This window comes from Saccostrea cucullata, unplaced genomic scaffold (genome assembly GCF_032062105.1).
Source record: "Saccostrea cucullata isolate Sc308-1 unplaced genomic scaffold, CSIRO_AGI_Scuc_v1 ctg4784, whole genome shotgun sequence".
NCBI lineage: Eukaryota > Metazoa > Mollusca > Bivalvia > Ostreida > Ostreidae > Saccostrea > Saccostrea cuccullata.
The window spans coordinates 17853-45618 of record NW_026940813.1 but is presented as its reverse complement, the minus strand read 5'-3'; the positions used below and the strand labels follow the sequence as shown (position 1 = coordinate 45618).

The following is a 27766-nucleotide window of genomic DNA, read 5'->3' as shown; positions in this document are numbered from 1 at the left end:
AAAATAAATTAATGACAAAACATCATAGCACAGGGATAACACTTACAATACAGAACATTTGTAACCTGTATTAATCAACGTCTGAAAAATCTAAACACTATCCAATGAGAATGTAATACATTTGGCACCAGTCAATATTCAGTTCATAATTTGTCAACTAACAGCAGTCTCTCTGTTCTCCTCCAGATGTCTTATCTAACCTCTACCCCTCAGGTGCCCCTCTCAGTTGTCAATGAGCCCCCTTCCCCCTCAGTCGTCATTGAGCCCCCTTCCCCCTCAGTCGTCATTGAGTCCCCTCCCCCCTCAGTCGTCATTGAGTCCCCTCCCCCCTCAGTCGTCATTGACTCCCTGTCCGTGGACCTCTGGCACCTTCAGCTCGTGGGGTTCCCCGCCTCTCTCTGAAATCCCCATGTCATGAGCCAGAGTCCGACCCTGAAAATCAAATGTTTTGTTAGTCATGTAAATTGTATTCGGCAATCAAGCTAGATTGTATTTTATGATCCATAAAGTATTCATAATCTAAATAAAGATCAGTTAACGTGCAGAATATCTAAACTTATTCTAACCTCCTGAAAGAGTCTGTGAAATTCCTCAGCTGCGGGTACAGAACTGAATACAGCCCTGAATCCCCTTCTGACTGGCTCATCTGTAGCAAAGTCTATAGGGTGCCACTCACAGAAATGCTGCTTCTTGTCCCTGTTCAAGAAAATTAATGTGAATCATTTCAATTATAAATGGTATAAACTTCCTAATATTACAAATAAAGTGACACACTATAACTTTAAGCTTTTATAAAGAGCATACTGTAATTGTACATAAATTGATGTATTTAAAATTTTCCACAGTCACTTGGTGAAGAATGGTTGATGTACTCATAAAGAAGCGCAACATACTTTGGTACTATTTATTGTATTGATTGATTAATTCTTAGTGGTATTCATGAATTAACGCTTCATTGTCTGCGCCAGAGCTGGTAAAATATGAAGCCTGCATTAATAAGTACATATACAGTATAAATGTTAAAAGACTCTGAGGTTCTGTGATTTCATGGATACTTACAGAACAATGCTGGACTCCACTGCGATGACGTGGTTACAGAGATTCTCTTTTTTATCTGTGGTGAAGATCACTCTGTGTCCCATAACATCATCATCAGAAATCACCTTCAATACGCCTGTCCCACACTTCTACAAAACAATAAATCTTCATCAGAAATACATGTAAATTTCAAAACACCTGTTACAGATTTTAATGTTCAAGGGCAGCCTTACTTTTCCTAGTTCAAGTCGTCATAATTCTGTGTGTAACTTGTACAAGTAGTAAGTTGTGAATGTATATTGATTTGCAATCATTATTGTTATATTTCACGTCCCATGAGGCCCTAATTTGGAAATAAATTCTATTCTGTATGCAGAAAAATTCAAAGATCCAAAACTTGTACTATTATTCATCAATGTGTATACAGTAAAACTCAGTTATAACGGAGTCACTGGGACCTCTTATATTACTTCGCTATGTCCGTAATTCATTATATACGTATAAGGAATTTGTTACATTTGTATAGCTGGGGATACAAGATAACTTCGCTATATCCGTGATTTCGCAAAATCCGTGTTCATACTAAGCGAGTTTTACTGTAATTGTGTTTAAGGGTGACCCACAAAATCAACATTTTTGGTCCCCATAAACAATGTGATTAAAGTTGTTTTTCTGCCTAATATCAAGCATTAATAATTACAAAAATCTGACCAAAACTGTAGGAATAGCATCTTGATAACAGACAGACAGCTGGACATTTTATCTCGCTGCTCTTCACATGGCTAAATATAGACCAAACACATGTAACTGTACACTACTTACCTTCCATTGGTTGATTTATCTGTACACTACTAACCTTCCATTGGTTGATTTATCTGTACACTACTTACCTTCCATTGGTTGATTTATCTGTACACTACTTACCTTCCATTGGTTGATTTATCTGTACACTACTAACCTTCCATTAGTTGATTTATCTGTACACTACTAACCTTCCATTGGTTGATTTATCTGTACACTACTTACCTTCCATTGGTTGATTTATCTGTACACTACTTACCTTCCATTGGTTGATTTATCTGTACACTACTTACCTTCTATTGGTTGATTTATCTGTACACTACTTACCTTCCATTGGTTGATTTATCTGTACACTACTTACCTTCCATTGGTTGATTCTGTACACTACTTACCTTCCATTGGTTGATTTAATTTATCTGTACACTACTTACCTTCCATTGGTTGATTTAATTTATCTGTACACTACTTACCTTCCACTGGTTGATTTATCTGTACACTACTTACCTTCCATTGGTTGATTTATCTGTACACTACGTACCTTCCATTGGTTGATTTATCTGTACACTACTTACCTTCCATTGGTTGATTTATCTGTACACTACTTACCTTCCATTGGTTAATTTATCTGTACACTACTTACCTTCCATTGGTTGATTTCATTTATCTGTACACTACTTACCTTCCATTGGTTGATTTAATTTATCTGTACACTACTTACCTTCCATTGGTTGATTTATCTGTACACTACTTACCTTCCATTGGTTGATTTATCTGTACACTACTTACCTTCCATTGGTTGATTTATCTGTACACTACTTACCTTCCATTGGTTAATTTATCTGTACACTACTAACCTTCCATTGGTTGATTTAATTTATCTGTACACTACTTACCATCCATTGGTTGATTTATCTGTACACTACTTACCTTCCATTGGTCGGCCTCCATCATCTGAAAGGTCACACGCTTCTCCAGCAGGATTTCTTCTTCAACATCATCATATTCATCATCGTCTTCATCATCATCAACGTCCTCATATTCATCATCATCTCCCTCTCCACGATTTTCTTCTGATGATTCTTCCTCAGTTGAAGCACCTTGAACATACATAAAACTAGGAAATTGACAAGTGAGCGAGGAAAACTCTTAGGATTATATATACACAAAATTGACAGGTAAGGACATCTCTGAGAAATATTTATAAAGAAAACTGACAAATAAGCAATGAAGTCTTGGAGGTTCTGTATATAATGGGGGACAGGAGGGATAAGATTGTGATATCTCTATACACCTTTATTATAAAAACTAAAGGAAAAAGAAACCAGATTTAAATTGAGGCCTTTTATTAATTCTTTACCCGACTTTTTGCCTCCCCTATAAATCCCCCGCCCCACTAGTGGCCTACCGGTCTGTTGTTTGTCTGTGGTGTCCTGGGGAGGATTTTCTATCAGGTCATTCTGACATTCATCAATCTTCGCCTTGAATTCTTTGGCTAAATCAACACTCTGTAATAAACAAGCATTTACAACATCAACATGATCAACTGTAATGCATGATAAAGAGAAACTTTGATTTAGAAACTATTTTACAGGAATACAAAAAGACCTTTTGCAGTAACAGCTAATATTTGCCCCAAAAATTGTGACAAAGAAATCTACATGTTATTCATCAAATGTAATGTATTTCAAAACATCAGGAGTTTTCAATGATACACGTACATGAATATTGGAAAGAACTATATGCGGTATATTGCATATGTTTGCCCCCACAAAAGTCAAATTTTGAAAACTTCCTGAAATGTGCTGAATTCAATAAATATTACGAGAAATATAAGTTAACAGAAAATATTATAGTTCCAGAGCAGTGTATTCACAGTTTCTGTTTTTATGACATCACAAACTAGTCCGATTTTATATCCTTTTTCAGAAAGAGGACAAAATGGACAAAATTTCAACAATTTAAGCTTTAAAATTTATAGAGCGCATGTGTGTTCAGGAACAATATTGATATATTTCATTGATATTATCATTCTACACATAATATCAAAATATTAATCCTGAACACACATGCGCTCGGTGACTTTTATTTAAAATATCGACGAAATATGTACATTTTTCTGCAAAATTCATAAAAAACTGAAATTACGTCATATTTGTGACGTCATTACGTACATATGACGTCATTACTTAGAAACTTTGGTTTACAAATTATTCAGTGCTTTGAAATCAGCATATACTCCCCTGTTTAAGGACTTAATTAAATATTACTCCATCAAAGTTTGATTTTGGGGGGCAAATGTTGGTTAATACCGCATATAGTTCTTTCATTTAACTTTAATTTTAATCATGTAAATTGGTTGAGAGAGAAATTAGTTTACACTCAGTCTTTGAATTTAGATACTTCTAGAGAGCACATACTGTATTAATATGAAATTTAGACTGATGACATCAATGAGGTGTGACAATGAAACTAAGACAAGCTTGTGCTCCTCAAATCTCAATTTCATAGCGGAAATCTCTGTCATTAAAAAGGAAATATTTAAGTTGAAGACTGACATCATGGAAACAAAAAAACCATAACAAACAATTTTCATTTCCACTATGACATTATTTAAAGATTTGACAGTCTTGGGGCAGATCTGACCATATTATGTCATCTCTTGTAACTCTACAGTAACACTCAGTTATAGCGAAGTCACAGGGACCAATAACATTACTTCGCTATATCCGTATAAGGAATTTATATAGCTGAGGGATGTTATATAAGCTATATCTGTGAATTCGCTATATCCATGTTCGTACTAAACGAGTTTTGCTGTAGTACCTTAAACTTAACAGCAAGCTGCTCCAACTTTGGTTCATTGTCACTGAAATCCTGTCCAACCCAACACCAAGCTGTCTCAGAGGTTGCCATTGGCTGGAACTTGAGGTCAGAGGTCAGATTCTGATTACAAGCTAGCTTATACACCTGCTCTCTTCGCAGCAGTAGTCTGTAATGTCCTACAACAGACAAGAAGTCAGAAATCAATATATAAATTCCATCTTAACTTTATCTAATATCATTTATGAATCAGCCATTCTAATAATAACAAGTTCTGTACTGGCAATGTTTATCTTGTAGCTGGTACATAATAATTGGAGTAGTTTAAGTTTATACATGTACAGGTATTTTGAAGTCTTGATGCAACTGACTGAAAAACTTTGTAAGGAGGAAGATTATCCCCCCCCCCCTTCCTAAAAGACAAATATATAGGTGGAATAGGTCAAATAGCAAATCAAAAAACAATACTTAGTCTAGTCTTTTCTAGACTGAAGATTTAACATTCACAGTCTTACCTGTTCCAGTGTGTCTTAGAATCTTCATTTCCCCGATTCCTTTCTCCTTCCACTGTTTTGTGTCTCCGTCATAGCGGAACAGCTTGGCTCGATGACTGAAGATTTTTTCATGATCCTCCTCTCCTAAAAGACAAGTAAAACACAGTTAAATGGAATGCTGTTCTACTGATATGTTATGATATGGTAGGTATTTTGACCTCCACAAAGTCAGGGTAGGTGTGTATTACCTGTTTTGACCTCCACAAGGTCAGAGCAGGTGTGTATTACCTGTTTTGACCTCCCCAAAGTCAGGGTAGGTGTGTATTACCTGTTTTGACCTCCACAAAGTCAGGGTAGGTGTGTATTACCTGTTTTGACCTCCACAAGGTCAGGGAGGGGGACCACTGGTTCAAAATGAGGATCCTCCCCCTGGGCTACTTCATCTCCCTCCTCATCTCTGTCCTCATGGGTGAAGAGTTTCTGCCCCGCTCCCATCCAATTAAATGGTTTACTGTCATCTACCAAAACAAAGACTTCAATTATCAAACACGATGGTACTTGTAACAAGAGGCCCATGGGCCACATCGCTCACCTGAGCACTGAGGGTAGGAAAAAATAGAAAATGGCTTTTTATTGTAAAGTTTAAATCCAAAAGTAGTCCCATGACCAATCATGGATTTGCTATTTTTAGAAAATGATTTTTTAAGAATTTTCCTATATATAACTTTGAAAACTTTGGTCGGCCATTTTGGCCCCTCCCTGCCCCAGGGGGTCATGATTTGAACAAATTTGAATCTACACTACTTGAGCATGCTTCCATATATATATGATGAATTATGGCTTTGTCATTCTTGAGAAGAAGATTTTTAAAGAATTTTCCTATATATTTCTATGTAAAACTTTGGTCGGCCATTTTAGCCCCGCAATACCCCTGGGGGTCATGATTTGAACAAACTTGAATCTACACTACCTGAGCATGCTTCCATATAAATATGATAAATTATGGCTTTGTCATTCTTGAGAAGAAGATTTTTAAAGAATTTTCCTATATATTTCTATGTAAAACTTTAGTCGGCCATTTTGGACCCGCCCTACCCCCGGGGGTCATGATTTGAACAAACTTGAGTCTACACTACCTGAACATGCTTCCATATAAATATGATGAATTATGGCTTTGTCATTCTTGAGAAGAAGATGTTTAAAGAATTTTCCCATATATTTCTATGTAAAACTTTGGTCGGCCATTTTGGCCCCGCCCTACCCCCGGGAGTCAGGATTTGAACAAACTAGAATCTACACTACCTGAGCATGTTTCCATATAAATATGATGAATAATGGCTTTGTCATTCTTGGGAAGAAAATTTTTAAAGAATTTTCCTATATATTTCTATGTAAAACTTTGGTCGGCCATTTTGGCCCCTCCCTACCCCCGGGGGCCATGATTTGAACAAACTTGAATCTACACTACCTGAACATGCTTCCATATAAATATGATGAATTATGGCTTTGTCATTCTTGAGAAGAAGATGTTTAAAGAATTTTCCAATATATTTCTATGTAAAACTTTGGTCGGCCAATTTGGCCCCGCCCTACCCCCGGGAGTCAGGATTTGAACAAACTTGAATCTACACTACCTGAACATGCTTCCATATAAATATGATGAATAATGGCTTTGTCATTCTTGGGAAGAAAATTTTTAAATAATTTTCCTTTATATTTCTATGTAAAACTTTGGTCGGCCATTTTGGCCCCGCCCTCCCCCATTCCATGATTTGAACAAACTTGAATCTACACTACCTGAACATGCTTCCATATAAATATGATGAATAATGGCTTTGTCATTCTTGGGAAGAAAATTTTTTAAGAATTTTCCTATATATTTCTATGTAAAACTTTGGTCGGCCATTTTGGCCCCGCCCTACCCCCGGGGGCCATGATTTGAACAAACTTGAATCTACACTACCTGAACATGCTTCCATATAAATATGATGAATTATGGCTTTGTCATTCTTGAGAAGAAGATGTTTAAAGAATTTTCCAATATATTTCTATGTAAAACTTTGGTCGGCCATTTTAGCCCCGCCCTACCCCCGGGGGTCATGATTTGAACAAACTTGAATCTACACTACCTGAGCATGCTCCCATATAAATATGATGAATAATGGCTTTGTCATTCTTGAGAAGAAGATGTTTAAAGAATTTTCCTATATATTTCTATGTAAAACTTTGGTCGGCATTTTGGCCCCGCCCTACCCCCGGGGGTCATGATTTGAACAAACTTGAATCTACACTACCTGAAGATGTTTCCCCATAAGTTTCATCTTTCCTGGCACAGTGGTTCTTGAGAAGAAGATTTTTAAAATGTGCCACCAAATTTTCATTAATTCCCAATTATCTCCCCTTGAATGAGAGCGTGGCCCTTCATTTGAACAAACTTGAATCCTCTTCACCCAAGGATACTTTGTGGCAAGTTTGGTTGAAATTGGCCCAGCGGTTCTTGAGAGGAAGTCAAAAACGTGAAAAGTTTACAGACAGACAGACGGACGGACAGACAGACGGACAGACGGACGGACAGACAGACAGACAGACAGACAGACGGACGCCGGACAAAATGTGATCAGAAAAGCTCACTTGAGCCTCCGGCTCAGGTGAGCTAAAAATTGTTAAATAAAGATTTCGAAACCCTTTTGAAATTCAAAGGAATCTAAAAAGTATTCAAAATTTTCACTGAGGCATGACTTCCTTTCTCTGATATCTTTTGCAATTTGGTCATTTTCCAATAATGAATAACTGATAACAAGAACACATTAACACTTTTAAGGACCTTTTTTGAAGGCATTAGCATCTGTTCCTGAGCTGGCAGCCAGGCCTGAGAAGGAGAATCCAGAGCCACCTCCCCCTCCAAAGACTCCCCCCGCTGACCTCTGACCAAACAGACTAGGGGTGTCACCAGTATCTCCTCCTCCTGTAGCCTGAGCACCAAACAACCCACCAGGGGGAGCTGCTGAGGCACCAAATATACCTCCAGAGGACAAAGAGCTGGACATCTCATCTACTTTCAACAATATACAAATATTTATAAAGCAAGAATTACAGATCAAAAATTGCATTAGAACTATGCTACCATTAATTAGAAGTTACATGTATAGCAATTTCAGGTACATGTCTATTTACTGACAAAAAATCAGTACTGTTTTGCAGCTAAGTGGTGAAATAGATTAAACGAATACCTTGATTTTTCTTTGGGGTAGGTGTCCTTGTTTTCCTCGAGATTTTTGTCCCTTCTTGGTAATCTTCACAGCCAATACAGCCCGGGCAGGGTGGGGCTTTCTCATAGAGATAGAAGTGGTCAGGTAACAGGAACTTCCTAGCCAGCTCTATCTGCTCGGGAGTCGCTTTATCTTCCTTAACCAGCACTACATCCTCATCCTGGCTCAACAGAGACTGGAGACTGGTGGGAGGTTTAGAAGGTCCAGCAGACACAGCAGGGGAACCTGGGGCTGAACTCTGTCCACAAACCTTCTGCTTGGCTTTATCAAATGCTTCCTTGAACCTATTGGCAATGTCAGGAGTTTTGAAACGAACTGAAAAATTTTCATACTTTGGTTCCTCATCAGAGTGGTCCATAGCGAACCAAATCCAAGCTTTTCCATTTGAGTTTGGCATGGGTTTTAAGTCAAGTTTTGTAGTGATGTAGTGGTTACAGCATATCTTATGGATTTGTTCACGTCTCATCAAAATTCTGATTTTCTTTGTCTGTTCATTTTCTAAAATTTTAATATCTCCCAGTCCCCGCTCCTTCCATTCATTGTTGTGGAAGCGGTAAAGTTTAGCACGATGTGCGAACAATACCGTCTCGTTCTCTTCCCCTGTCACTACGTCCACCTTTTCTGGGAGATTAATCACCGGCTCAAAGTAAATATGATCGTCCTCTCCCTCCTTGTTGATGTACATTCCCTCCTTATCTACCTCTGGAGACCCCGGTACAGTTGAACTGGACTTTGGGGGAGAGAAGGTGAACTTAAACAGACTTTTTTCTTTGCTGTCTGATGCTGAATCCAACTTGAACTGAAATCCAGATTTTCCACTGCTGTCTGCACCAAACACTGGGGGTTCCTTACTGAAGGTGAATGCTTTAGAACTGGACTCCTCCTGCTTTCCCTCAGGTTTGGGAGGTTCTGCAGACTTTGGCTGAGTGCTGGTTGCGGCTGTGGTTGAATCAGGCTTCTGCTCTGGTGATTTGGATCCCAAGTTAAATGATTTCTGTCCAAATGTAAAACCAGCAGTTCTTGATGATCCAAAGTCCAATTCTGATTTGGATTCCTCTGATTTGGTTTCAGTCTTTTTGTCAGCTTCTGCAGATGAGTCTGCTTTCTCCTCTTTTGTTGGTTGACTCCCAAAAGCAAAACTTGAACTTTTAATTCCACCAAAGTTAAATCCAGTTGATTCAGAGGATCCTGTTGTTTTGGAAGCAGACGTTCCGAATACAAACCCTTGACCAGACGTGCCTGACTGAGTGGTGGAGGCTGAGGTCACCTCAGGCTTTGTTGCGGGGGAACCAAACACTACTTCTGGTTTAGCAGAGGTCGTTTTTGTAGCAGGAGACCCAAAACTGAAGCCAGCAGAGGTTGGTGTTGTGTCTGCTGTTGTTTCCGCTGGAGTTCCAAAGTTGAAGCTGGAGGTTGTGGTGGAGTCTGCTGTTGTTTTATCTGTTTTACCAAATGTGAATCCAGAAGTTTTTGTGGAGTCTGCAGTTGCTGTTTTACCAAATGTGAAGCCACCAGTCGATGCAGCAGTGACAGTAGATGTGGTAGTTGTCTTTGTAGTTGAGGTACCAAATACAAATCCCCCTCCTGATGAACTGCTGGAAGTCGTTGTTGCTGGGGTTCCAAACACAAATCCTCCAGATGGAGCTGCAGAGTTAGCAGTGGTTGTTGTGGTAAATATTTGTAACTTCCACTACCAGTTGATGCATTTAATATAAAAAAATGTGTGATTTATATATTTGAAACAATTTAGAATGTGATTTTTGTGTTTACAACAACACAAAAATATCAATCTTGACAAAAAACGAGTACAAATTACATGCATTTAAGTAGCTGTAACAAGACTCTTTTAATAAATAAGCATTTCCAGTTTTAAAATAATCTTTCTTACACTAGCGTTATTCTAGTAAAATTAATGAGGTAGGACAGACCTGCTGACTGTACTCCAGGCCCCTTGGTGTCCTCCTTGACATCCTCTGGCTTGACCCCTGGCTTTAGAGTGTTACAGGCCACACAACGTAACTTATCAGCCTCGTTCTGGATCAGACAGCCGTCACATGACCAGGATCCAGGCTTAGGTTTAAACATGGCCGCCAGGCTGGGCTTTTCTGTCTTTGGTGTACTCTTCTTGATGGCCTCCTTGACCAGTTTAGGGTCAGAACCTGGCTTCCCTGTGTTACATGCCAAACAGAAGATGGCATCACGATCATTAGGAACCATGCAAGTGTCACAGGTCCAGGTCCCCTCCTTGGGTTTAAACATCTCCTTTAAAGACATTTGTTTACCTTCAGTTGGTGCTTCTGGTTTTGAATTATCTTCCTTAGACACTGAAATGTTTAGTAAACACAACAAATCATTTATATATCAAAACACGTTTTAAAACATCTAATCTATAATATTTACATTTTTGTAACAGAAATCAATTTTGTAGGTGATGATTTTACCTTCTGTTTTACCCGTCTCCTTTGTCTCTGTAGTACAGGACACATCCTCTGCCTCACTTTGACATTTCTCAAACACCTCCTTAAATCTCTCAGCCAGATCCGGCGTCTTGAACCTGACGGCGAGGCTCTGCACCTTAAGTTCCTCCTCGGAGTAATCGTTGGCGACCCAGCACCACGTCTTGTCGGAGTTGGCCATCGTTGACAGCTTTAAGTCTTTGGTAATCTGGTGGTTGGCACAAAGCTTGAGCACCTGCTCTCGCCTCATCATGATTCTCGACTTGTTGGAGCCGCGATGCTTCAGGATCTTCATTTCTCCGATCCCCCTCTCCTTCCACTGATTGGAGTCGGCATCGAAGCGGAACAGCTTGGCCCTCTGACAGAACAGTACCTCCTCCTCCTCCTCCCCACTTCTGACTTCTACAAGGTTTGGTAGATCTATAACAGGCTTGAAGTCCACATTAGGTTCATATTCCTCCATTGTCATACTGTCGTTTCGTTTACGTGGGGATGGTGTGGAATGTGATGAAGTATTAGCAGGAATCTGTTTGACAGGACTGGTAACAGGAGTGGTGGCTGCCCCAAATCCCTGAAGTCAGAAATGTTGATCAATTCAAGTTACATGCACATATCAATGTACCTACTACAAAGGAAAACAAACTTTATTCTTTTAATACAGTTTAACATTTATACATGAAGAAATACACCACTTACTGTAGCAGGCTTGTCGGTTCTAAGTGCACTGAATGATGGTAGGTTTGACGACCCAAATCCAGTGAAAGCTGCAAAAGGAGAAGCTGTGGCAGAGGTTTCCGTGGATGAGGTGGTAGCAGGGGTGGTTCCAAACACCGGTTTGTTAAATGAGAACACAGATCCACCACCAAGTTGACTGGCAGATGTCGATCCTGACACTGAAGAGGTTGGTACTTGCGGATTTGCTCCAAATCCAGTAAAGGTAAAGGGCATGGAACTGCTCTGGGTGGCTGGGACACCACTCTGACTCGTGGTGCCCCCACCCTGGGATGGGGTAGTGCTGGTGGACAGAGTGGAGGGTAGGAATGAGAATGGCTTGTTCTGTCCAGCTAGCTCACCAGTCATGACCTTGTCTGGGGATTTGGAGGCCGCCATCAGACTACCAAACAGTGGTAGGGAGGAGCCCACTGAAGTTGTATATGTTATACAGTTAGCAAAATTCATAAGTACAGAATCTTGTTTGAATAAAACTTCAGTACAGTAAAGAGTATTAAAGAAATTGAATTCAGATTTTAGTGTTGATAAAATAAAACAATTAACAGGACTGAGAACAATTTAAATGCAGATTAGTCTAATTAATGGATTCCAAAGATTATCATTTGCTTCAATTCCCCCATTACAGTGTCCTAGGTTACACATACCTGTTCCACCAGTGGATGAGAGAGCAGCTGACATGCTGGGGGAGGGTTGTCCCGGGATGGAGGGGGCGGGGGTCACTGAAGGAGAAGCTGACTTAGCCAGGGCCTGGGCTATCACTGAGGCTGACGGTGGGGCCTCCGGCGTAGGGGAGGAGAAAAATCCAGGGCCAGGCATCGGTTTCTGTTCTGCAATAAAGATACATAAATGAGCCTGAGCATTCTACTTTAACCTTTCCTTTGAACTTTGTAGGTTGAATAGCTGAATGTACTGTATAGGCTTTTCTACTTACCCTGAGCACTAGCGTGGTACTGAATGGCCTGACCCCTCAAGTTGCTGGCAAGGAAGCCTGACTGAGGAGGCATTCTACTGCCTACTGACGGCTGAGGGGAGTAGGTTATGGTCGACTTTCCTGAAAACATTTACAGCAGTATACAGTAAATTACAATGTACCATAAATTACAATGTACTGTAAATTACAGTGTACACATTACAGTCAAGTACAGCTAATTACAATGAATATGTACCTTTATATCTTGTTTGTTAAAAGAAATTAACTACAATTATAGTTGTCAATCAACATCTTGTCATTTTAGACTTTTAACAATTCTTGAAGGGATTAACAACTTATAACTTGAAGAGATCTATATAGTTTTTACTAAGTTTAAGGTTAATCATTCTGTAGTACCAATTTACTCTTTCAATGCAGAATGTATTTTTATATAAGATACTATAAACATCAGTTACAGATATCCAAGAAATAAATATATCCCTTACCTTCCACACCAGCCTTGTTACCAAATGGCCAGTCCTGTACTAACTGTGACTCGGGGCACACGGCAGGGAGGGGCTGGGACCCATCATCCTCATACAGGTCCTCCCCAAACTGATATAGGTCCTCCTCATACTCCGGCCTCAGCTGACCGCCCCTCCCATACTGTCGACGATTGGACATCGGTCCTCCCCCGGGGATAGGGGACACAGACTGAGTGTAATTGTAGCTAGACTGTACCCAGGAGTTTGGGGGGTAGGTATACTGGGCGGGTAGGCCGGGGACTTGGGAGGGGTATGCCTGAGGGGGTGGGGGAATGTGAGGGGGGATGTAGGGCTGGGGAGCCTGGGGCCGCGAACTGCATAACATCATGTGGTCCTAAAATTACAAATGTGAAAGATTGATTTGCAGAAACTGATAAAACAAGCTATTACACAAACTTTAAGGTAGTAAATATTCCACTTTACAAGCTACACTGAACATTTCCTCTGTCAATATAGAAATCTATACCATCATCCTCCTCTCCAGCTCGCGGAACCGGGCCCGGTCCTCTCTCATCTCCTTTAGCTGCTCCTTTAATTCAGTCACCAAGTCTAGTGTGGTCTGTTGTTTGGCCTCCAGGGCCCAGAGTCTGGCTTCTAACCGCTCAGGGCTCGGCCTTGTCCGGCTCCTCTGTCATAAACAATATACCAATACTAAAAGATGCATTTTTATCATAAATATTCAACAGTCCTCAACCAATCAGGCAGTCTGTCACAAGTATTTAAATCATAAATATTCAACAGTCCTCAACCAATCAGACACTCCATCCTTACCTCACTGAAGCTGAAGTGGACGTTGGCTGGAGACTTCCCCCTGAGGGCGGGTGTACTGCTGTTGGTCAGCCCACTAGCTGACGAGGATTCCTTAACGGCCGGGGTACTGCTACAGGAGGGCAGGGCAGACAGGGGGGACTGGGACCGCTGGGAATAGTCCTGGGGTGTGTGGCTGGCCTTTGGGGTGCTGTAACTGGGTGTGTCCTCATCTGACCCTGACACCTCATCCTTAGCGTCTTCATACCCTGACACACTGTCTACCACAGCTGTTAAACAACACAATATAAATCATCAATCTGTGCATCATGTCACTGCCAACCAACCACACTGCTAAAACATTGTGTCAATCAATGCTACATGTATCTCTCAAACAGCATAAAAAAGACAAGTCTACAATGATGATAGAAAATCTATCAGACAAAGCTAGCTGCATCAATTTGCTTCATATTTCATAGAAATAAGTACAGTGTAAATTACAAAATGTTTTTAAAAAATTTTTATCATGAAAGCATGAGCTGAGCTGAGTACTTAATTTAGTGACATATGATATCCTTACTTGCATTGTGTGATGACTGACAAGACAGACTGACTACTTACAGACACCGAGTGAAGCCCGGCGTAGATTCTCCAGCTCACACACACTTTCATCGATGTCATTGGGAACTATCCTGTGCAGCTCCTACAATATAAAGACATTGGAATTACACTCTTATCTTAATACAGCACATATGTATAAAATCTTCATTGTTTACTTATACATATACATACAGTGTATGTAAGTTGGTGAGAAAGTTCTGTACTTACACATATACACACCACTAGTAAAAAGTCAGCTGACATAACTTTCAGATGCATTTACTTTAAGACTCATTAATAAAAAATTACAATACATACATGATTTTTCTCCCCCTGAATTTTCTCCAATGTCTGATAGAGGGCGTCTAGTGACTGTTCAACAAGAGCTAACTTCTGATTGGTTGACTCATCATCTGAAGGATGGATCTCATCTGCCATTGTTCTGTATATCTATGATTTGATAAGATAAAAAAAATAGTCATTAAATTCTTCCTCTCACTAGCACTCTCTCTATTTCTAACTATACCAGAAGTCTCTGTCGAGACTGAAGCTCAACTGGTTTGTACTTATAGCAAAGGAAGAGAAAAGTACTTAAGCAGTTGGGAATTGAAACTTTACAACAGTAATAAATAGAAAAATGATCCTTGATTTGGTCATTTAATGTTCTTAGTGAAGTCTACTTGCATGCCACATTATATTATACATGTACCTGGTAATTAAACTAAAACGGTATTCGGAGTAGCATTTTGAGAGTATTTAACAGGAATTTCTATTTTTAGTAACCAAGGCAATAATGTTCATCCAAATCAAAAACCGATACGCAGAATTGTGTATCTTAGTGTAGTCTACTTGTGTGCCAAGTCATATTGAAATCAGACCAAAACTGTAGGACGAGTTGCATTTTGAAAGAATTTCACAGAAATTTCTATTTTTAGTAACCACGGCAACACCGTTCATCGAAATAAAAAAAAAAAATACACAGAATTATGTACCTTAGTGTAGTCTACTTGTGTGCCAAGTTATATTGAAATCAGACCAAAACAGTAAGAGGAGTAGCATTTTGAAAGAATTTCACATGAATTTCTATTTTTAGTAAACAATGCTAACACCATTCATCAAATCAAAAACTGATTCACAGAATTATGTATCTTTGTTTAGTCTACTTGTGTGCAAAGTTATATTGAAATCAGACCAAAACTGTAGGAGAAGTAGCATTTTGAAAGAATTTCACAGGAATTTCTATTTTTAGTAACAATGCTAACATCGTTCATCAAAATCAAAAACTGAAACACAGAATTATGTATCTTAGTGTAGTCTACTTGTGTGCCAAGTTACATTGAAATCAAACCAAAACTGTTGGAGACATAGCATTTTGAAAGAATTTTACAGAAATTTCTATTTTAAGTAACCATGGCAACACCATTCATCGAAATCAAAACCGATATACAGAATTATGTATCTTAGTGTAGTCTACTTGTATGCCAAGTAATATAGAAATCAGACCAAAACTGTAGGAGGAGAAGCATTTTTAAAGTTTTTCAAAGAAATTTCTATATTTAGTAACCACGACAACATTGTTCATCAAAATCAAAAACCGATATACAGAATGATGTATCTTAGTGTAGTCTACTTGTGTGGAAAGTTATATTGAAAACAGACCAAAACTGTAGGAGGAGTAGCATTTTGAAAGAATTTTAAAAAAAATTCTATTTTTAGTAACCATGGCAACACTGTTCATCGAAATCAAAAACCGATATATAGAATTATGTATCTTTGTGTAGTTTTCTTGTGTGCCAAGTTATATTGAAATCAGACCAAAACTGTAGGAGGAGTAGCATTTTGAAAAATTGTTTACAGACAGATGGACAGACAGACGGACGGACACTGGACGCATTACTATCGCATAAGCTCTTCTGTTCTCTGACCAGTAGAGCTAAAAATAAGGTGATTTGGGCTGATTTTGATATATGTACAAACCTGGGACAAATAGTAAGTGGCCCAGGGAATCTTTAACTTCAGGAACTGTTCTCTGGCTTCCTCTAAACGGCCCTCCCGCATAGCAACAGTTGCCAGGGAGAATTTGGACTGTTCTATCAGGTCCTGAATCTGGTTCTCGTCCAGGTTCATCTGTTGATCGTCCGTAAAGATTCTGTCCCGGGGTAGAGGGATGTTCAGTTTCCTATAAGACAGAGTTACAACTCGTATCAAACATTGAACTAACTGTAAAATACGGAATCATTTACTAATCAAAACCCTGAATACCTTTCCATTCTTGATAACATCAGTGTGGCCTCCTGCCAGTAATGAGCTGCTCTTCTCTCAAAAGCATGCAGCTTGACCCCATGGTCCAATTCCAAAGCTTTTAGTTCTTTCACCTATTGAACATCAAGGTAAGATAAATGTTAAGTGCAAAGTTTCCAAAGAATTATGCACGTAAATCAATGCAAAAGAGATCAAAAAAGGAATTGCTGAACCAACATATACTTCAGTTCCTTTTTGGACCAACATATACCTCAGCAACATGAAAACTGACTTTTTTCTTGATTTTGACAATATTCAGTCAAACCTGAGATACCAAAGTTCAACTGTATAAGTGTACATGAATGTCAGAAATTACCCTTTGGATTTGGATTTACATTTATTTTACTGACCCTTTCATCAAAAGTCCTGGCGAGGTGAATAATGAGTGCAGCAGACACTCCGTGAGTTCCCAGCAGTCGGACCGTCTCCAGGCCTTTCTGTATAACCAGTCTCAGTCTGGGGGTCTGGTCCCGCGCCAGATTGTGACAGAACTTGTACATCGCAGTCCACCACTCACACTGGGATTCCGTACACAGTCGCACACTGAGGCATGCTGGGAGTAATCGAGGCTGGTACTGGTCGAATCTTGTCCCCTTACACCGCTCCTCAAAAGCCGAGGATGCACACTTCACTGTCGCAATGAAGAAAGCCTGAAAACACCACTGACAAATGTTACACAATATTCATTAGTTTGTGACGGAATTAATTCAAATATTTTTATGCCAAATGGAAAACTGCTTGCAAGAAACACTAACTGCAAAATTAATTCCCAACCTAGCAAACAAAGAAAGAATTTATTTTTTGAAATTAAATCATTAGCATCTGAAGAACCATTTATATTTTGCACTATTATGACTAGCACAGAAATATTTGATAAGAAACACAAACTTTCAAGTTCAAGTACACTCTGTACAAATGTTACAACAAAGTCAGGTTACCATTATATCCAGTTGACACAAGGATTCTGGGGCTGCAGAACTCAGGTCATTGGTGGACAATGGGATTTTATCAGGTATACAGAGTGGATCTAAAACATATTGTCATGTATGTTTGTTACTTCATGTATTAAGTAAGTTATGATTTAACATGAATGAATATAGAAATGTCTTGAACAGTCGACTTAGAACTTAAGGCCGTGTGACTTACAAGACTTCTGAGACACTTCCTGTGAGGAGCATCTATTCAGAGCGATCCATACCAGCTCTTGTAAGTTACCCTCGTGTAAACTGAACACTCCTGAAATAGGAAAACAATATTACAAACTAGAAACTCTTGTTGCTATAGCAACAAAAAAGGTCTTCCGTTCTCCTCTATTTATCTGTATGAATGAGCTTTTATCTATGTTATAAAGGCAGATAATATTTACAATGATTACAGGAAAACAAACGGCCGGAGGTATAACTCACTAAAATTCTTGACGTTACTTTAGACAGTTTAAAGTCTTAATAACATTCATGAAAAATCATTTTCAATTTTTTAGCACTTCCTGTGATGACTGGAAGTGACAGAGGACGGATTTTAACCTATATCTGTTACCCAATCTTCACAAGTTTAGTGTCTTGGTCTGTTACATTTTAAGAAATCTCGTAATGTTAACTTCTCGTTTTGAGGACAAGAAATCACGTGACCGCGAGTAAATTTTAAAAAAGATATTTTACGTTACTTTAGACTTTTGCAGTCTGAATAACATGTCCTAAAATCATTTCAAATACTCTTTTTATAAAAGATATTTCTGGGATAGTATGATACTCAATTTATGCAGTTTTTTCTCTCATAACTGGAAGTTGTCGTTTTTGTTTCTACTGGGACTGACATATTTCGAAATAACAAATAAGATGCTGTAATATAATATTAAGAAAGATTCCACAAAGAAAAGTTGAATTTTTTGATATATTTGATCACTTCATGTGACAACCGGAAGTGACTGCGGACGATGTTAACTCAAATCGATTTCTCTACTCAGCATAATCTACCATTCCTATTCCTTTGGTGTCTTAATCTATTACCGTTTACGAAATCTAGCCATGATAACTTCTTAGTTTTAGGACAGAAAATCACGCGACCGGAAGTGAATTTTATAGAGATATTTGAGGTAACTGTAGATATATTGAATCTGAATAACATACCCCAAAACCGTTACACACTTTATATATAAATAATATATATTTGAAAGAAAATACTCAAATTATGTAGTTTTTCTCTTATAACCGGAAGTTGTCGTTTTTGTTTACGGTGGGCCTGATATATTTTGAAACTAGAAATAAGATGTTATCAGGTGATGCAATAAACTTTCCATAAAAGAAAAGTTGAAATTTTCGATTTCTTTGACTACTTCCTGTGACGACCGGAAGTGACGGCGGACAATCTTAACCCACACAGTTTTGCCTACTCATGAAGATCTACCATTTCTATAAGTTTGGTGTCTTCATCTCTTACCATTTACGAGATCTCTCTATGATAAGTTCTCAATTTGAGGACAGGAAATCACGTGACCGGAAGTGAATTTTAAAAAGATATTTGACGTTACTGTAGACATTGGCAGTCTGAATAACATATCCAAAAATCATTTCAAATACTTTATCTATAAAAAATATTTATGGGAAAGAAAAATACTCAAATTATGTAGTTTCTCTCTTATAACCGGAAGTTGCCGTTTTTGTTTCTGGTGGAACTGACATATTTCAATACTACAAGTAAGATGCTATAATGTGATGCAAAAAAAATTTCAAAAAAGAAAAGTTGAAATTTTCGATATTTATGAACACTTCCTGTGACGACCGGAAGTGACGGCGGATTAATCTTAACCCAAATGGATTTGCCTACTTATCAAGATCTATCATCCCTGTAAGTTTGGTGCCTTAATCCCTTACCGTTTCTGAGATCTCACTCGGATTAAATATTTTTGAAAAAAGCGGAAATCGGACATATCTGACGACCGGAAGTGAATTTTCAAAAAATGAAAAAAACGTCTGTAGTATTTTCATTTTCTATCATCCCTGAAAATTTAGGAAAATCCGTCTTGCATCTCTGAGAAATCCTGCCGACAAGATTTGGGGAAAAAAATAATAATAAGAATAAGAAAAAACAGTAGAATCACTATAAGGTCTTCCGTCTGAAACGGAAGACCTTAATAATAAAACATGTACATAATTACATTAACATGTATGAAATTATATAACAGATAATACAATCTCTGGATTGAAGAAGAGCCAGTACCTTCATCATAAGTCTCCAGTGCCTGCCTAGAGGGAGCCACTAGTGAGGTTGCTATAAATAGATCCTTCATGACAATGAAGGAAGACCTGGCTTTGTTTCTCATCTCCCTCAGTGTAAACATCAGTTCATACATCCTGTCTACGGCCTTCCCGGTCTGTAACTGACGATACTCCTTCATACGTGCCACATTACCGCGCTCCGTCAGTGGCAACAGCAGATAACCTGAATTACGAAAAACAAAATAAATCATCAAACAGAGGGAGAAACAAACTACACTGAAAATGAATACCTACAAAAATACTCAGAATGATTATTTAAACTGATATCAGCTGTGTGATTTCCAATCTTCAGTAACAATAATAGCCCAGTATCTCCCTCAAGAATGTACACTTTATCTTGTACAAAGATCCCAAACCGAGTCCACATTTTAGACTACCTACCCCCTTGGCTGTGCCGATAGCAGCTTAACTTCCGGAGTCGACCAAACATCTTCTTCTGATCAGCGTTCATCATTTTGTACCAGGAGCTTCTTGTCTCCAACAAAGGGAGGCTACTGCTGACCATCAAACATACAGCAGCAAAAGAACTGGCATCCCTCCAGGTAATCTGTCTCTGAAATGATAATTATCAATGTCTACAGCTGCAAATCTGTATCAATGTACTGCATGTACATTTAAATATCCGCATCAAACTCCCCATAAGTTTTTTTATGAATAACTAGCACTATTAGTGAAATACATATAAGTATCATATATTTTTACTGAAAGATATTCTAGACTTAAATATGTCACCCTCATTAAACTGATATCATCGACTGAATAGTTAAAACTCATTATCTCTAACTCAGTGGGACAGAAAAAAACTTCATCACTAACATGATTAAAATAGAGATATTAGTGGTATTAAACATCTTAAACATTATTTGGGATTGAAACTTATAAATCACTTCAAAATATCCATTATATTTGAGATATCAGTGTCCAAAATACCGAAGTTCAACTGTAGTCTGAATTAAATGTAACCTCAAACTAAACATATACAGGAAATACTTTCAATGTATTAACATTAACAAGGGGAGAAAATACAAAATGTGTGTAAAAGAGTCTGAGAGATTGTGGCATTTCATCCCACATACATGTATTATCTACCTTTTCAGCTCTTTTGTATAACATTAATCCAAACAGGAAGTAGAGCTGTCCCTGAACCTCCTTAAGGAAGGCCTGCCAATCAGGTTTAGTGGAGGACAGCAGTGAAGCACTGAACAGATTCTGGTCAAGTCTGAAACACAGTACAATATCAAGTACAACAGTATTATTCTACACAACATATCAATACTACAAAACATATGTTTCTCTGTTGTTATTTTTTTTAATTGAGGAAAAATTAAAATTCTGCATATTAGAATTAGATTTGTGAGTCTTACTGATGCAGCAATGACACACAGGTCATAAGGTCATTTCCTGTCAGCTGACAATACAGAAGGCCAATCAAAACCATTAGTTTCTGGGTCTGGAACCTGGTATCAGTGGACACTTGTTCTTTCTTCTCATAAGCCTTCAAACAGAGCAAAACACACAAATACAAATACCCAGAAGACAAAAACAAGATTGATAAATCGTACAGTGTCCCATTTTAGTTGACAAGATTCCACATGTCTGAGCTGCCCTGATAAACACCTCATTAAATACAGTATCCCGCATTCAAAACGCTATACACAAATGTGACACTCATTATTGTTAGATTTAAATTTGGTTCTTTATACTGTATTTCTGTGGATTACAATCCTTACTTCGAACACTTTGATGACCACCTCTAACCACTCCCTCTGACCTAGGAACTTGTTGAACTTGGTGGGATCTGTACAGTATCTGTAGGCATCTCTCAGTGTTTTCTCTGACTGAAGATAGACTTCCAGGAGCTTACAGTGTAACGTAACGTCATCCTGATTCTTATTCTGTAGCAAAAAAAGCAAAAGTTTCTCAGTGCATATTTCTTTGTGTGAGTATACACAAAAACAGTATTCAAATCAATTTCACAGTTGGCTCAGTAAAAAAACATAGGTAAGCTAAAAACGTTTTGCTAAATCAGCTTTTCAATGTAATATTCATATTTCTATACTAACAACATAAAGGTTCTAAAACTTACGATTTCCATCAGATAGAATTTCTCCATGTCTTTAACATCCCCATCTCCCCGGGATATGACTCTCTCCTGTAAACAGAACCAATTCTTACTAACAGTATTACAATGATAGCATAGCCTATATTTACAGCATTACTATAACAGTATCCACAACTACAGTATTAAACTATCCACATTTACACTTTGATGAGAATATATCGACAAAACTATATCTACCCCCTTCATATTTATAGTATGAGAGACAAGTACTAACAGTACTTATCAACAAACTTACTTTGAGTCTAAAAATAGCAGGATGGCTTGGATAGAAACTCTCTCCTCTTTTGTACCAGTACTGGAATAAATATAGGTCATGGGTCAATATAGGTCAACTCGAATTCCAACTCGAATTCCAGATTAATACTGTAAATTGTGTATCTAATGTACATGTAAACAATTCAAATTATAAAAGCAATACATCGAAAATAATGTAATATAGCTAGTATCCTCACATACATGTATATTTTTTCCCCCTTTTTCTCAAATAAAATTACTACATAAAATTGGAATTCTAGTTCTCAGGCCAGTGCCCATCCGTTTTGAGGTAGCCACATTGCTAATTTTATTGTAATTTTGATAAAATAAAAAGTTGGTATTGCGGAGACCTATCCGGAAAAAAAGTGCTGTCATTTTTTCGTAGTTTAGTATTCAAATATCACTTCCAGTAGCCATTTTCAAAGAGATTTTGGCTACTTCGTTTGAAAATACATTTGAAGACATTGCCTTCAATGTTCACACGCTGATAAGCAATCGATAAAGCAGAACTTTTGATCAGACATGGAAAGTATGTCTGTGATTAACAAAAATTATCTTTATGTTAAAAAAAATTCGAAATTAAAATTAAAAAATTATCCCCTTCATCTACTTTATTGCCAATAAAATGATAAATAAAATACCTCCCTCCCCTATCTGTTTTGGAAAAAAATTGCCTGAGAACCAGAGAATTAAATTTAGACAGCCTAAAATGAATCATGTTAACACAAAATTCACTTAGTTGACCAAATTTTCTCTATATGCTTACATATATGAATAGCTCTGAAATCATTTTTTCTTTCACTTTATTAAACAAATAATTAAAGTAAACCTACTTTTAAGACTTGAGGATCTTCGTCTTTAACTTGATCGTAAAGCTCACAAACTGCAGATATAAGTACATAATCAACATGTTCAATGTACATACTGACCCATACCTATAAATGCAGTGATTGGGAAGGGCTTGCGCCATGCGCCATAGTCTCATTGAAATGAAAAATGGCGCATTAAATCAATCAATTATGGCGCCAAGGTGCGTATTCAATTTTTTGCGATGTTATTTGGAAATGTTTTGCGTACAACTTTCTTGTTTTACTTTTGTTTTAAATGCAGTCAATCTCATTGGTTGAAACCTGTCAAAAAGTACTTTCGGTTAAACGGAGCGATACTTCATTCATTTGTATGGTAGGGCTGTTCCCTTTCCAAAACTGTTGTAATTTTAAAACAAAATACGGGTCAGTTATATTCTAAGCAAGTTCCTTTAAATTTGCTGCATTTCATGTGTTAAAAATTGGATTCGGTTAACAAAAATCGTGTTTTCTCTCACATTTCATATTTGTTTGTCACTTTGTTATTTCTTGAAATGGCCCTTCAGATTATATTCCCATTCGTTTTTAAATGGCCCATCAAAAATGTTGACAGTTGCGCCATAGTCCCATTGACCATTTTGGCCTTCCAAATCACTGTAAATGCATCCTCATTTGTAAATAGCTTAAACTTAAATTCAAACTACCGATAAACATTAGAATTCAAAATTGGAAATCGGTGAAGTTCAGTGTCAGCTCAGAAATCAATTTTCTGAAAAAGCTTGTTAAATGAATTTTTATTAATTTCATCTAATTTTTACCATGTTAACTGTAAATATGTACATGTATACACCATAATTTTGATGAAGAAGTTTTGATCTTTTTTTGGAGTCTCATGCTGACTTTACCCTTTGTGTGTCAATTTCCAATCAAACTAAGAGAACAATTTTTCCCAAATCAAACAAATTTTTTTCCTTACTTTTCAAAATTAATGCTTTTTGTTTCCCATCCAGCTCCAGTGACCTGTAAAGAGAAAAATAAATAAATAAAGACTTACACAGTATTTATTTCTCAATTCTCTGCATAAAAAATTCAAAATTTTGCAGCCTTTAAAACTAACGTCACCACTGTGGCATGAGAATTTGAAGTATATTTTGAACAGGGATAACCTTTTGTAAGCTTCGATGGCCTCGACAGGGTGGTTGCATGCCTCCTCTATCTGCCCCAGGAGTTTGTGAGTCTGGGGAATCCGGGGTCTGATGGCCATGTGCTCCTCCACATACCTACAACAAACAAATAATACAAAGAGATATCAGAAAATGTACAGCTTCATGTAAAATAACTTCTCCCACACATACCTACAACAGAGGAAGAGAGATCAGAAATTGTACAGCTTTACTGTTTTATAGACTTTCTTTTTCCACAACTGAACATTTTGTATTCCCTTAATCTAATATGTTCAAAGTAGAGTCAAATTAGTTAAAGAGGTGAATAGCCTTGTGGCTTAAAAAATATAAAAGTAAGCACCTTTTTGCCTTGTCATATTCCTTGACTTCATAATACAAAAGACCAATCTGATATCCTCTAGCAGCTCTCTGAAAAAAAATGTAATAAGAAAACTTGGAACAATTTACCAGAGTCAATGATTTTTATATCCTTTCCCTTGATTTTCTTGAAGCTGCACAGAGGACTTCTATATTCTAAAAGTCATTTTCTTTGTCTAGTTCACTAACCATATGCCCTCTGTTTTTTCTCAAGTAAGTTCCACTTTGTACATGTTGTATGTCATAAAACATTGAAGATAATTCTTTTAAATTCAACATTCCATTATTGGCAACAGAAAAACATGGAAATTGCATTTTAATTTGTCAATGTGCGTTATCAGTTCCATATTATCTTAAGCATATCTAACCCGAACTGGTACATACATGCCAACTTTCCCGATTTAGGCGGGATCCTCCCGATTTTACCCTTTCATCCCGCTTTCCTGATCGTGAAAGAAAAATTGCCCCAATTTCCCGATTTGAAAAAATCACCAAATTTTCCGATTATAAAAGATTCCCTACCGCTGAATTTTGACAATCGGGATAACAATGTCAAACTTGTTTATTCAATGCACTCAGATAAGCTTTATTGTTTATTTAACAATGTTAAATTAGCCACAGGAAATCACTTCACGCATGAACGCACGCAGTTGTCCAGGTACAAGTAGCTTATAGCTTGGGGCAATTAGGGGATTATCTTGTCAGTTTTAAGGGGTATGCAAGGTGAAACACATAGATTAACGTGTTAATTGTTAGTCATTTTATTAAAAACATAAATTAAAGACAATGATTTACTAATCAAACTATAAAATCGGAATCCAAAGAGATCGTTTTTTGAAAACGAAAGTAGAAAACTACAAAGCATAGCTGCTGATTTTATCTACCTATAATAAAAAATATTGTAAAGTTTGCCTCTTAAAATTTTATGAAATTAAGATGAAACAATCAAGTGTATGTCAGTTAGAATTTCTTTTCCCTTCCTTCTCCCAAAAGTAATATTTTATAGGTATGTGCATTACTTAAGGAAATACCCACATGGCGCCATCAAGCCTTACAAATTTCATGACTGTAAAAAAAAAAATAATAATTCTCCTTTGGATAGGTGGTATAAATTTCAGTAAATTTAATACCTTATTAGAATCTCTAATTAATTGAAATATAATTAAAACATCTCAAAAATGTTTCCAGAAACAGGACTTTACAGAATCAAAACCTCATATATTTTTTAGCCTTTGAAAAAAATGATTTAAAAGTTGTACAATTTTCAATTTTTCACTAAATTATGTGTCCTGGTAGAAGAAAAAAACATGTTTTTAATGAGAGAAGCACTTATTTTAGCAAAAATATTTCAATTTTGGGAAAAAAAACATTTTTTTAATCAATTTTTGTGTTAAATTAATCCTTAAGTTGTATTAATAAGTGATATCAAACAGTCAGGGGCATAACTTAAACAAGTTATTTTCAAAAATAACTCAAATGAGTTATTTTTTTTGTCTCAATGAGTTACTTCTCTTTGCTATGACCTACTTTTTCCCAACCTTAATAACTCAAACACGTTATTTTTCCAAAATAGCTTCAATAAATAAATAACTTATTTAAGTTATTTTGTGTCATTCCTCCCTAACTTCACACCCCGTGCACCAAAGGATTTTGCTCGTGCACCAAGACAAAAACAAATGTTTGACTAAATATAAACCTTGCTCAATGCAGGAAAAGTGTTCAAAGCCTTGGGAAAAGTGGGGAATTTTTTTTATTTAATGATAAAAATTGGACATATACACCATGTGGATAAAACCACGAAATAAGGAGTAAAATGCTGTTTATCTCCACCTCCTCACCAATTCTCCATTGGAGTCAGTGAACTCCATCTAGTATTACATAATGGAATCCCAAAATGCAATGCAAATTAGCAGGAAACACGAAATTTCCAAGAAATCAATGTCCAAGTAGGATATGAAAATAACTTATTTAAGTTATTTTTTTTAAAAAATTTGTATGTGTGAAATAAAGTAAAATAACTTATTTAAGTTATTTTTTTTATAACTTGTTTGAGTTATGCCCCTGACTGATCAAATATTATTTATAAATTTAAAAAAAGATCATTTCATTATCATTTAATTTCACGACAAAATGTCGCGAATTTAGAGCTTTGAAAATTGTCGTCCAAGCTAAATCCCCCATGGGAATTTTCAAAAGTTGGCATGTATGCTGGTATTCACAAAAAATACTGCTATACATACTGTGAAGAACCAAATTAAATGTAATGGGAGAGGAGAAAATTTAGCAGACCAGAATGAGATCGGAACTCAGTGCCCCTGAATTCTAGTCAGGTGCTCTACCGCTATCTGGTTAACCCATCTGACCGCCACATTCCTCCCTCCTTGTACATGTTGTAGATCAGCACTCTTTCACTTGTCACTTCCAGGGCATGGACTGCAACCAAATGTAAAAGGAAAGGAGAAAAATATGGCAATCAGATCGGGTTTGATAGCCAGTGGCCAGATAGCGCAGTTGGTAGAGCACCACAATGAGAGGTCCGCTTCATTTTTCTCCTCTCCTGTACCAATCTTAACACAAACAAAAATAGGAAAGGGCCTAGACTAAGCCCTAGTTAAGTATGTTGAACTCTTGCATGATCATAACTGCCATACTGATTTTAACCTTTTTAATAAATGCATTAAATAGATTTATAATACACACAGTTAACCATGTTATCTAAAGTTTAAACACACACACATGAATTGTGTGATACTGTTCTGATAGAGTTAAGGCGCAATATTATGAATATCGTGGATAAAGCAATCCCCCCTTCTTCCCCAAAACAATATTTGAAATGAAGAACATAAGGATACTAACTTCAGATTCTTGTATGCGGTCAACAAATCGGTCGACATCTTCTTTACAGCGATTCGATCCGCGTGAACGTTGCGGAGTTGATATCGACATTATGAATTTTCGCTTTCGCTTCAACTTTTCGCGAACTCCATGCCGGTAAATTTTGACCAATCAGATTCGACGTAAGAAAATTAAACGAAGGCAATCTCTTCGGAACTT

The 27766-nt window shown here is 37.3% G+C and overlaps 1 protein-coding gene across 1 annotated transcript; it reads right to left on the bottom strand.

The window, feature by feature from the left end:
- Positions 1 to 299: 299 nt before the first annotated feature.
- Positions 300 to 27723, bottom strand: LOC134256369 (E3 SUMO-protein ligase RanBP2-like). The gene is made up of 37 exons (XM_062739013.1): positions 27569 to 27723; positions 24696 to 24763; positions 24338 to 24451; positions 24148 to 24191; positions 23199 to 23248; positions 22346 to 22405; positions 22075 to 22140; positions 21719 to 21883; positions 21353 to 21483; positions 21078 to 21207; positions 20370 to 20541; positions 19930 to 20151; positions 17860 to 17949; positions 17652 to 17740; positions 17064 to 17363; positions 16675 to 16787; positions 16390 to 16591; positions 14731 to 14862; positions 14434 to 14515; positions 13837 to 14102; positions 13532 to 13693; positions 13027 to 13399; positions 12542 to 12661; positions 12255 to 12437; positions 11575 to 12020; positions 10864 to 11449; positions 10340 to 10746; positions 8384 to 10097; positions 7978 to 8205; positions 5522 to 5671; positions 5175 to 5297; positions 4663 to 4838; positions 3234 to 3344; positions 2767 to 2922; positions 1060 to 1187; positions 567 to 696; positions 300 to 432 (listed from the first exon to the last, which is right to left on the bottom strand). Exons 1-37 carry the CDS (start codon positions 27656 to 27658, stop codon positions 331 to 333), a joined length of 7881 nt encoding a protein of 2626 aa, XP_062594997.1. The 5' UTR covers positions 27659 to 27723; the 3' UTR covers positions 300 to 330.
- Between the last annotated feature and the right edge of the window lie 43 nt (positions 27724 to 27766).